This window comes from Coloeus monedula (assembly GCF_965178545.1).
Source record: "Coloeus monedula genome assembly, chromosome: 3".
In the NCBI taxonomy this organism is placed as follows: Eukaryota; Metazoa; Chordata; class Aves; order Passeriformes; family Corvidae; genus Coloeus; species Coloeus monedula.
In genome coordinates this window covers 43,236,200-43,248,248 of record NC_138783.1, presented here as the reverse complement: position 1 = coordinate 43,248,248, position 12,049 = coordinate 43,236,200, and the positions used below count along the sequence as shown (strand labels likewise).

Here is a 12,049-nt window from a genome sequence, read left to right as displayed (position 1 = left end):
CAAAAATCCCTTGGCCAAGCTCAGAGGAGGCTTTTTGGAACTGTACTTAACACCACCTCCAGAGAAAGAGCACACACACTTAATGTCTCAGGGAAATAACCTTATCTGGTTTCTCTCCGGCATGTTTATTTGCTATTTCTTTCCTTAGAATCTGTATTTTAGAGTAAATGACTTGTTCAAGTCTTTGTACCGTAAGCTGCCCAAAATACTTCACATCTGCTCTCCCTCCACTTAGTGATGAATAACATCCCCTGACCTGCATGCCAGAATATGCATGCCAAGGTCCAGAACTTTTTGAGCTAAACAGGATCTTGCTGTTGTGCTGACAAATGGTATCATAGCACTAGCAGTCAGCACACTCATGCAGCCCTTTTCTTGGCTTGGGGTACGTTGTGGGAGCAGGAACATGCCCACTGTGGTGCACTTTCAAAGGCATGGAGCTCCCCTAGAGTCTTCTGAGAGTTTCACAAACTAAGCCTGTGGCCCACATAAATCTGTTTTTCAGCCAATGCCCAGAAAAGCATGCTGATGACAACATGGGAAGGGTCTTCCATATCAAATGACAGTCTGGGCATGGAAGCAGGCAATTAAGCAAAGATACACACATTTGCATCCTGCTGTACTATTTGGGAAAAAAAGAGCTTTACAGAATTCAGGATGGAATGCATCATGCCCTGAAAATTCACTTTTCTCTTCAGGTACTGTAGAAAGAGTATAGATGAGCAGATGGAATTGAAGCTTCATTTTTGTGTGACTGACACTTGATAAATGTGAGTTCCATCATGAATGAGAATGTTGTAAGATAGTTAGTGATCTGCAGAGATATAGAGAGAACGATTTGGGTAGAAGGAAATACGGGAGATGTCAATGACATCTTGGGGTAGAATATGGATATCAAATAAATTGTTCCTGTGATGACTGCTGAGATTGCTGACTTAAAATTAAAATGGAGAGAATCTCCATTTTCTTCAGTCTTCGTCCCAGTTTAAAAAGTGTCCTGCTTGCTGCTGGACTAGAAGTCATGGACAGGAATAATGAAGCCCAAATGATAAGTCTGAAGCACCACTTTGCCATATACCACAGCCTTTTCCTTATTCTCGTGCTGTACAACTTAGGGCAGAAAACAGGTGAAAGAAAGGCCCTTTGGGAGATACTAGTATCTTCAAAGGTTTCCTTTACAGTGATACTTGCAAGAATTTCATATTAAGGCTGAATTTCACTGTATTCCTTTAGAGGGAAGACATTTCAGCTTTGGTGAAACAAATGCATGGTTTTGAGGTACTGTATAGTTCAGTCTTGCATATGGAATGAAATATGGATAAACAGGATAATGAACATTTTGTGAAGGCATAGGTCTTTACTGTAGTTCCTGATAATTTCCAGTGCCATGTCCACTCACATCCTGCATTTTGGCTTCATGCTGGGATGAAACTTACAAAACCATCTCCTTTTATATTTATATGCTACCATGGAAATGCAGCCTGGGTGTGCTGGAAGTTTAGATGTGCTCCAGTAAGTCTAGGCTGAGGAGTACCTATCGAACTTACTCTGACTTTGCTCCTTAAGAAATGAAATCTTCAAATCAAAATGAATACGCTAGAAGGCATTGATTTTGTTGCTGATGTCATAAGAATCACTTAAGGTTCATACCTCCAATAAATGCTGTTCTGAATTAATCTCAAAGACTGGAAAGGAAACTTAGCTGTGAAGTGTAGAAAGGTTTTCCACTGGTTCATCAAACAATGTAGAGATTAGCATTCCTAAAGAACTGTTTGATTTCCATGAACTTTCCATGTCCTTCTTCTAAAATTGACCTGCCTCTGTGATCTTCCAAGTTCAATCTGCCCTTCTGCCTCTTCACATTGTCCTGTTAATTCTTTCTTTTCTACAGTTCTGAGGTAGAGGTGAAACTATGCTAATTATAGCATAGAGTTAGTAATTTAGACTTATCCTCACAGGCAACAAAGGAAAGTTTGATTTTATAGGGTGTGAATTTTTTAAATGTGAGATTTATTTTTTTCTGAGGGAGATTCTTAGCACAGGTCAGATGACTGCAGGAGTTCCCATTCAGTCCATTGATTATGAAGAGAACTGAGAATGAATAACTCATATTCAAATTGCTCTATTAGACATATTTCTGGTTAGGTGAACTCAATCTCACCTGTGTAGATTACAGCTGCTACATCTTAGTAACTTTCAGTCTGTATGGCTGAAATATTGCTTCTTCCCTGCTATTGTCATCTACTTTTCATGTGCTTTATTTATTTAATCATGTTATACTTTGATGCCATGTTATGGTTAATGCACAAAGTGTATTTTAACTGACCGAAAGGAATTTTCACTGCATTTAAATTTCTCTCATACAATCAGCATCAACCCAAGTTGTTTCTTTCCTACTTTCTTTGCTTTTTGTTATAGTGCCACTGGAGTAACTCCCATCACCACTGAGCATGGATATTCTGTTGTCTCTCAATAGGATCCCTTACAATACTGTACTGATTAATTCAAAGCTTGACTTTCTAGAAATCATACAAATGGATGTCATGATTCTTGTCAAAACACCTCATCATTGTGCACTCCCATTGAAACAATTAGTAACATAACTAATAGCTATATTTGGGAACAGGGCATAACATATAGTTTAAGCTTGGATTACAGTAGAATCTGCCAAACCAGTGCATTATGATGGGCCATTCTTGATAGTACTGAATGTGGCTGCTTGAAGAAATACAAGATGCCTCGTGAGTTACTTATGAAATGTCAGGTATATATAGCAAACTTCTTTCTAGCATTTTCATTTTGAGATTTATGCCGCAAAATAAAAAGATTATGTTCCTTATCCCCGTATTTGCTGAAGCATCTATGAAAATCTTCACTGTCTTTAGAGGTTTGATTGCTTTAAAAAGCTTCTTTTTATCTGAGTAAGACCTTGTTGTCAGTAAGTTTCACAGGTTTCCCTGTTTCCTAATCCATAAGGACGCTGATGTTGTTTTTGTCTCTTGCTCTGTCACCCTCCATTGCTGTGGAGAGCCCACCTCTATTCCCTCAAGTGCCATGAAACCATCTCTGCTCCAGTCTGGACAAGCTCAGCTCTCCCAGCCCCTTTTCCCAGGTGCTGCAGCCCCCATCACCTTGCTGGCCCCTACTGAGTTGGATCCAGTTTATCAATCTCTGTCTTGTACTGAGGAGCGCCAGACTGGATGTGGACATGATTGGGTGTGATAGGGGATGATTGGCACTTCCCCTGGTCTCTGTTCATACATCCAGGTTATCATTGGCTGGCTGTGTTCCCAGGACTCATTGCTGGCCCATGTGCCTTTTACTGTCCAGCATGACCCCCAGGGTCTCTCTCAAAGAGCTGCTCTTCAGGAAGTTGGCTGTATCAGTTCCAGAGAAATTCTTTCCCAGGAACAGGACTTTGCACATGTCCTTCCTGAATTTCATTAGCTTCCAATTAATCCTGCCTGTACATGTCACTCAGGATGGCAGCCCTGCCCTAGAGCAAATTGACAATTGAACTGTCCCCCCAGTTTGGTATCAACTGTAGGTTGACGCAGGTGCAAATAATGTCATTATCAGGAAAAACACCCCACAGATTTTGTTACAAAAGATAAATTTTAAAATTATAGATTTTTTTTTTACATACTGTATTTTGAAAAGTGTTAACTACTCAGTACGCATTTTATGCACCGAGAATGCTGTGTCTGTATTTGGGTGGGAGAGGGTAAACATGCATAGGCAACAGGCAAATGGAGAGGCAGGTTAAGATGGAGAATAATGCTCTTCAGTGCAGATAAAAAAAAAGACCCACAAACAAACTAGAAAAGTTAGTTTTCTCAGAGAGAATAGTTAAGTGATGAACAGAAGAGCATTAAAACTTCAATTAGCTAAACTGTTACCCCATTCCCTGCTCATTATTTCTGTTTTCTTCACTCTCAAGCTCTTTAAGAGGAAACTGATATAATTACAACTGCTATCTGTTATTATCTCAATTTCATAAAAAAAAGTTTTACAGAGTATCTCCCAGCAGTAGGATAGTTTCAGTCTATTGGCAGATTACTCATATGTGATAAGAAACAATTTAGTAATGATCTTCTCTTCAGCTAAATATAGCATATACACTTTGTACACTGTCTGTAAACAGGGTGTGGAGCACAGAGAAATTATTTAATATTCCAAGTTTCCTTGCCAACTTAAAATTACAGTGATTACGAACACATACTTACTTAAGCAGAAATAAATATTTCTGGTGATTAAAATAACAGAAAGGGGGGAGACCACAAGCAGGATTTGATGCATATGGAAACTCAATTCAGTTGGAAGAAACATCTGTTACTCTATAAAAAGAAGGGTAAGAAATCAAGACATGGCTGAAGAATATCTAAGTCTGGTTATTCTATCTAAACTTTATGTGTATGATCCACTTATATAGGTTATCCGTATATGTCAATGGAAAACACACACAAAAAAAATTGAGCAGCATAATACATTTTTCATCAAACATGAACCTTTTCTTGAGGAAGAGAAGCCTTGAACAAATATTTGATATACAATTCTTACATATTTGCTTTCCAAAGTAATCCTATATTCTGGTCATCTGTGTGTAACAGGAGTATCCCATAGCTCTGCATCCTGAACTGGAAGGCAGTCTTAACTTTTTATTTCCAATTTACATTGAAAAAACCGCCGTTGAACAGGCTATAAGGGACAGTGACATAAATTATTTTAGGTTAAATGGGTACTAAATATTACAGCCCTTACAAGTGAGATAATAAATACCTATGCAGCCCTGTGAGTATTTTGGAGATGAAAACAATACTACACAAGCACCCTTCAGAGGAAGGCTAAGGATCTACAAAAGACATGCTGTTAAAGATAGGTTTTCTTCCTGAAAAGAGACAGCAGTTTTTGAATTTTCAGACCCATTTTTTGTATGTATTTCATTTTGATTGTAAACAGAGAAGCCTTATTGATATGAGTATAATTTAACCCAAAAAAACCACACACACAAACTGCACATAGACTTATTTATGTCTCTTACATGAAAAAAAAAGTAATGAGTACTCCATTGTAATAGTTCTAATACTAATTGTATATTAGGCTTTCACAAGATACCTGCTGAGAGAGACGGGACTAAAACTAGAGCCAATTCTCCCTCCAGCTATTTCTTTCAATGTATTTAATATTTCTGATTGCAGTAGGAATTCCAGATTAGGATAGCCACAGAGTGACCCCTGCAATTACATTTTTTATGTTTATTTCCAAGCTGTGCTTTGAAAAAGGTTCCAAGTAAGACTCATTAGACTATTTGAATTCCTGAATATTTTAGATGAAAAATCTTTAGCCTGCCATTTCAAGTTTCACTTACAGAATGGTATCTCTGCCCCATGTGTGTCACTCTGTAAAATGAAGTGTGACACTTCAGTTTTCCTTCCTTCCTTCTAGAAGTTCACAAACATAATGACTGGTGCATATTCATGAATTCATGAGGAAGGATTGAAAGCAGGGATGTTACTTCAATGCACCACCTTTTCCCTTAAAAACTGCCACTGAAACAGCACCCTGACTTTATACCCGCAGAACATAATTTGGCTAAAACTTCCAGTTTCTCTGTTTAATAACATAAGACAGCACAAGGTTTAGCTACTGGTAGTTGGAAGAGACCTGTTGGAGCTGCCCAGGGATCAGGTTATTAATCTCTGTTCTCTGGACACATTAGAATTGGAGAAATTACGTTCTGACTTCTGTGCTACCAAATTGATCTGCAAGTTCAATTCCATCTCAAAATTCCATCTCAAATGGTTATGGATTAAGAATAAGTGTCAGTAAGACAATTATTATGGGGTTCACCTTCTGTAAAAATACTGTTCATATCTAAAGCATGTGTAAAGTATCTACCAAGGACTAACAGAAGCTGGGAATATAGAAAATGACTTATTGAAAGCAGAAGATATTTACTTCCTGCTGCAAGTGTTACGCATTATCACTCTTCAGTATTCAGCGGTGTTGGGATAACTGTCTAGAAGGTTTTCCTGAACTGTAGAGTACACACAACCACTTCAAATAATTATTAACTTTAATATGGGATTTGTTGAGGGCCTGACTGGAAAACATTTGGACATTTCCAGTGATTTGGGAGTTACAGAAGGCTCTAGAGGAGGGTTTTGTAAGTGTAAGTAGCTGCAATATTTCCTGGATTCTTGAGTTGTTAGTTAAGAATAAAATTCTATCGTGCAGTTTTTAAAGATTGGTCTAATTCTGAAATCCAAGTTCAATTTCTCTTCTGTGGTGCTGTGTATTAATTCCCAATTAATGAAAACTCCAGTGAAGCTGGCTATGGTAAGTATGAATCAGTGAAAAGGGATGAGAAGTTGGTAACATTAGGCCAGGCAATCAGTGAGTTGCTAGAACTACTAACAGCAGTAAGAAATGATGATTTAATTAGAAGAAATAATACTAAATCTTATCAATGGTAAAGTGTCAGTCATATGCAAAAACAGCTTTAATATTCCGAACAGAATATATTTAATTTTTTAAAAGAAGTGGGATAAGGCATTCCAGTCTTACAAGATTGAAAGGAAAATATCTTTTCCTGCATATGTATCTAGGAAGGATATAAAAATCAAATGTACTACTACTAATGCATCTTAATAGTCACATTACAAAGTCAAAAACTCAGAATCTAGTTTATCACATGGCAGAGATTTCCTCTGGAGTTTTATTGATATATATCATCATCTTGAAGAAAATCAAATAGATCTGAGTGCAGCCATTTTTAGACACTTTGAGTAGTGCCTGCCTTTTCTTTTAATCCTATTGATACTTACTTGAATATTTATGGAGTAGGTTGTTCTCTGGTGTGCACAGTTTCAGGATCTACCCAGAGGACACTTCGGAGCAAGCTATAAGCAGTGCTTTGTGTTTCTAGTCCAATTGCTACTCTTCAGCTGAGACAAGAGAAATTCCCTTCTTCCCTGTGTGCATCTGAGTCACTCAGGAGCCCTGGAGTTCTGAAGTGCAATGTATCACTCCTACTGCAGTCTCTGTTTTAATGTCCTCACCTACCCTAGTGAAGTTCAGCGAGGCCAAGTGAATGTTCTGCATCTGGGTCAGGACAATCCCCAGTATTAATATGGGCTGGGGGATTGAGACCATCCCTCCAAAGAAGGATTTGGGAATATTGGTAGATGAAAAATTAGACATGAGCCACCATTGTGCACTTGCAGCCTAAACAGCCAACCATACTCCAGGATGCATCAAAAAAAAATGTGGCCAGCAAGTCAAGGCAGGTGATTCTCTCTGCTCTGCTCTGGTGAGACCCCACCTGCAGTGCTGCTTCCAGCTCTGGGGTCCTAAGCAAAAAAAGGGCATGGATCTGTTGGAGTGAGTCCAGAGGAGGCCATGAAAATGGCCAGAGGGCTGGAGCACCTCTCCTGTGAAGGTGGGCTGAGGGAGTTGGGTTGTTCAGCCTAGAAAAGAGAAGATCGTGTTGCGACCTTTGGTGTATAAATGGGGCTTATAAGGAAGATGGAGAGAGACATTTTACCAAGGCCTGTAGTTACAGGACAACAGTCATTGGTTATGAACCAAAAGTGACTGTATTTGATATAAGGGAGAATTCTTCACAGTGAAGGTGTTGAGACACTGGCCCAGGTTGCCCAGAGAAGCTGTGGATGCTCCATCCCTGGAAGTGTTCAAGCCCAGGCTGGATGGGGCTTTGTGCAGCCTGCTCTAGTGGAAGATGTCTCTGTCTATGGCAGGGGAGCTGAAACTAGATAATCTTGAGGTGTCCCAACCAACATGATTCCATGATTTTATGACTCCGTACAAGTGGACCAAATGAAAATGCCATGAACAATCTGAATTACAGGAACTCCTGGAACTTCTGGAAGATTTGTCAAATCTGATTTTGGAGAAGGAGGGAACCAAGGTTAAAGCTGGGTGGAGATACTCATAATGAAAATTTCAGATTAAATGCTTAGCTGGAGAAAATCTTAGAAGTGAAAACAGGGTCACAGAATGGTAAACCATTAGACAGCCTTGTCAGTACTCATCACATCCAGTTTAAACTACCAGGTCAGGCTAAGCAGTCCTAGTCCTTCCCCTGGTTCTCCAGTATTGCTGTCAGATGAACTCCATAGCGACAAGCACTTTAAAGAGTAATGGTGTTATTATCATTTTTATTTTTATATAAAGATTAACATGAGGCAGCTTCAGTTCCATTTTTCTGGTAGTGCAGTATATTCAGTGTGTGAATTTAGCTGTTAAACTACAGCTGTGGAAATTTCCAAGGGGGAAGAAGCTAACAAAAGAAGTAGTTTTGTCTAAACACTGCTGGAACAGTATATGATCCCAGATCTATGCAACCAACTTTAGTGGAAAAGTCATTCTGAAATTAGGTCATTCAACAAGGAGCAGGATTTGTATTTAATTTTTGTATTTGGCATCACAGACGCAACTCTTTCTGTAGTAACCCCTTTGAATCTATTCCTACTGATGTTTATTCATGATTTTCAAGAATGACAATGGATTTCTGCTAATTCTTCCTTCCAATTTAGAGAATTTTTTACCATCTATTTCTTCCAAACTGTCTTTTTAACTTCTGATACTTCTTCTCACTGTGCTTATTTTTTTGCCCAGTTTCTACAATTTCCACTAGCCATTGCAATATACTTGCTCATCCATTTACCTTTGGAAAAACAACCTCCTAAACTGCAGGGCATTGGTAGTGTCTGCTTCTTGTGGACAGACACCCTGAGATTTGGCTTGGGTAAAACAGGCAGGCAGACAGCAATATGGATTGCTCCTACATGTTTTGTTCTACATCCATGTGCTATTAGGAGCTTTCAATGGCGTCGAAGGAGCTCTAATGGCTGTCTCAGCTCATGAGAAACCCTCAGCTTCTTATCTGTATTTATGGCCTCCTGCACAATCGGCCAGAAAGGTTAAGGTTGCAAACTTCACAGTGGGCTTGCAGCAGATTAAGTTTGGTCATGGGAAGTATTAGCTCTTACTTCTGTTCTCGGTTCATGGTCTGGGTACATTTACATGTAATGCTTACTTTTTCAGGTACTATTTGTATTGAGATACTATTTCCAATTTATCAAGACTGGAAATTAATCTGAGAAGGTCCAAGTCTACTACTTAGTAGATTCTCTGCAGAGAGAAGAATCAGCTATATTTATTCTCTGAATAACTCCTTTCTCAGTGCTTGCTTTCTTCTCACCCTAGTCTTTGCTGAAGCATTTTCTGGCATTCTTGTACTGTTGTGTGCAGGGTGAAAGCCAGATTAGTTATGTCACAAAACCTAAACTAATGCTTGAGGTCTGTTTGGGCCCATGTTAATGGATTTTGTGCGAGAATGTTACGATGTGTGAGCAAACAGACTGCAAAACACAATGCTGTAAATAAAGCTGCAGACCTTGAGGTCTGCAGTGTTTCTCAGGCTGCCTTTATCCAGAGCCAGAGGGCTTCTGCAATTCATTTTGGTCCCAGTTACTCCTGGGGGGCAGGTCTTTTTAAAGAAAATCAGGATAAGAGAGCAGTAAGGCCTGCCTGAAGAGACCAGAGGGATCAGTCTGCTGAACTTCATGCCTGCAGGTAGGGAATGCAGAGTAAGATAGCCTGCATAGTAGAGAGAGACGCCAAATCTTATTTGAAAATAAGGGAGAAAGGTGCAGTCAGAAGTCTGTAGCAGTAGCATCTGTTTGTAAATTATACCAGGAAAAGCTACCCACTAATGAGGAGTTAGATAGTCTTCACTGTTTTTTATGGTGATGTTTTGCTTTTTCTAATTCTCTTCCTGATAAAATTTTGTAGCATATCAAATACTAATTATGAATTACAGTTCTGCAGCACTATTCTTACCCAACAGCAAACTCAGCCAGGATAGTATGAAATGAAGCTGCAAGCAATTTCTTATTTAGGAAAATGCAATTTTCTGTGTTACTGCTGTGGGAAAATGTTGTCATATCTCAGCTGATGCCATACACTGTTCTAGATGATCTTCTTTGGTTATAATGGTGATAAACCACTGTGCTGTTTCATGTCGGGTTTTGACTGCACCTGTTTGCAGACTCAGGTAATTATGCTCTTTTGTCTAATTGCTTATTTATGGATGTTTTGCTCACATGTTTTAAGCAACAGTATTTGATTGCAGCCCTAATGGCGGGGTTCTGCTCTCATTATCATACTGTGACACTCGGTTTGTCTGATTGCTGCAGGTGGAAACAATAGGTGATGCGTACTGTGTTGCAGCAGGGCTCCATAAGAAAAGCCTTAGTCATGCCAAAGCCATTGCCCTGATGGCACTGAAGATGATGGAGCTTTCAGAAGAGGTTCTCACTCCAGATGGAAGCCCTATTAAGGTAACCCCCTTTGCTCTTCATTACCAGCTAGTCAGTGATACACAGACCTGATTCATTTCATTGTGTTCTGTCTGTAGAAATCTGTTTATTACTAGAGAATTTACAGCTGCATCAGTATGTCTGCAGCTCTGATGGGCCACATGCCTCTTTTCCAAGTCGGTGTAAACCTGCATAAAAGAAGGATCTGTAGACTGCCTGCTCTTCCTCATTGTTAATATGCTTCCTTCCCATGCTATGCCATTTCCTTCCCCTGGTTTGGTACAGGAGGTAGCAGGAGGGGGAAAACAAGATGTCCTTTTGTAACATTATCAAGTTCCTCTGCTGTTCTGCTTTAGATCCTATACCAACATATTCAAAAGAATATCGTTCTGAAAAGAGTGTTGGACTATGGATCTTGAAGAAAACTCTTTTAAAGTGTCATGTGAACATTCACTGAACACAAAATAAGCATTAAAAGACAAAGGTTGCCTGAAGATACCATAATACATAGCATTTTCAGTTTTGATGTATGACTATTTCAAACAGATGTTAATTTAATGCTACTAAAATATGCATTTTTGATTGATTTTATTTATTTTTCCAATAACTATAGCTGATTAATATATGCTAACTACACTGGTACATGCTGGGAGAGCTGTCTTCCAGAGCTTCTTCATATTTTCACTTTCTTTTGAGTCACTGCTGCAATTGTAGGGAAATTTTGAAGGTGTATGTTTTATTCTGAAACTCACTTTTTGTGACTGTTTTCATTACCAAGCATTACTTTTCAGAAAAGTCCTCATATTTTCACTGTCTGCATAAGAAAACCTGTAAAATAAAGACTATAAAGACATTTCAGAGGAAAAATGTGTAGAATAAAATGCTGGGAATAACCAAATATTTTCAAATAGTGCTAATAAACTTCCTTTAGAATTCAGAAGAAAAAAGTCAGTTCATCATACTTAAACTGAAAGTAGAGGTACTGAGAAGCTCATCATCATTTCTTAATTGTCCTGTCTTCAGCTTTAGGTGTAATAGATTTCAGGGCAGGAGGGATGGTGATATTGTAGAATGTTGTTACCTTTGTACATAACCTAAAATTGTGCTTAGAAATAAGGCTCATCTTTGATAGAGGCATATTCTGATTTGTTTTAAAATCTCACATGGATATATTTACCCTGTAAACTATTGCAGTAAGGACTTTGGGCGAAGTCTACTTTAGTTTGTCCTAGTTTAGGTGTCTACTCTAGGATGAGATGAATCATGCCCTAAAAACGTGTGCTTTTTCAGTTGTCTGTAAGGAAAATCTATGGACCTAACCTAAATGTGGATGTCTTTGCTGTGAGCTTCTACACTCTGTCACATGAGTCCTGCTACAAATGGCAAGGAATGCATAGTTTTTCCTAGTGGCTATGTCAATGATCATCACAGTTAGAAGCGTACTCACTATTTCTAAATTCAGTTGGCATGACTTTTGCCTTCCAGCCAATGTTAAATTGGCTAGAGTGACCCCTATTTTCATTAGTTGGCAGTTTTTCCCTCAAAAAAACATGAAGGGGCCCATTGTGCCACAGATTCCCATTAGCGAAAGTTCCATTTGCATAAAAATGTCTTAAAGCAGCATCAGGGGAAGTTCAGGTTGGATATAAGGAAAATGTGGTCAAGCGCTCGAATGAGCTTCACAGGAAAGTGGTCATGGCCCC

The 12,049-nt window shown here is 38.9% G+C and overlaps 1 protein-coding gene across 1 annotated transcript in view; it reads left to right on the top strand.

The window, feature by feature from the left end:
- The window catches only part of GUCY1A2 (guanylate cyclase 1 soluble subunit alpha 2), a gene marked incomplete at its 5' end in the record, with an annotated part of 141,172 nt that overhangs the window by 87,303 nt on the left and 41,820 nt on the right, over nt 1-12,049 (top strand). Inside the window, one exon of the mRNA XM_082277748.1 lies at nt 10,224-10,367. Coding sequence (XP_082133874.1) covers nt 10,224-10,367 — 144 coding nt within the window. The remainder of the gene's footprint in view (nt 1-10,223; nt 10,368-12,049) is intronic.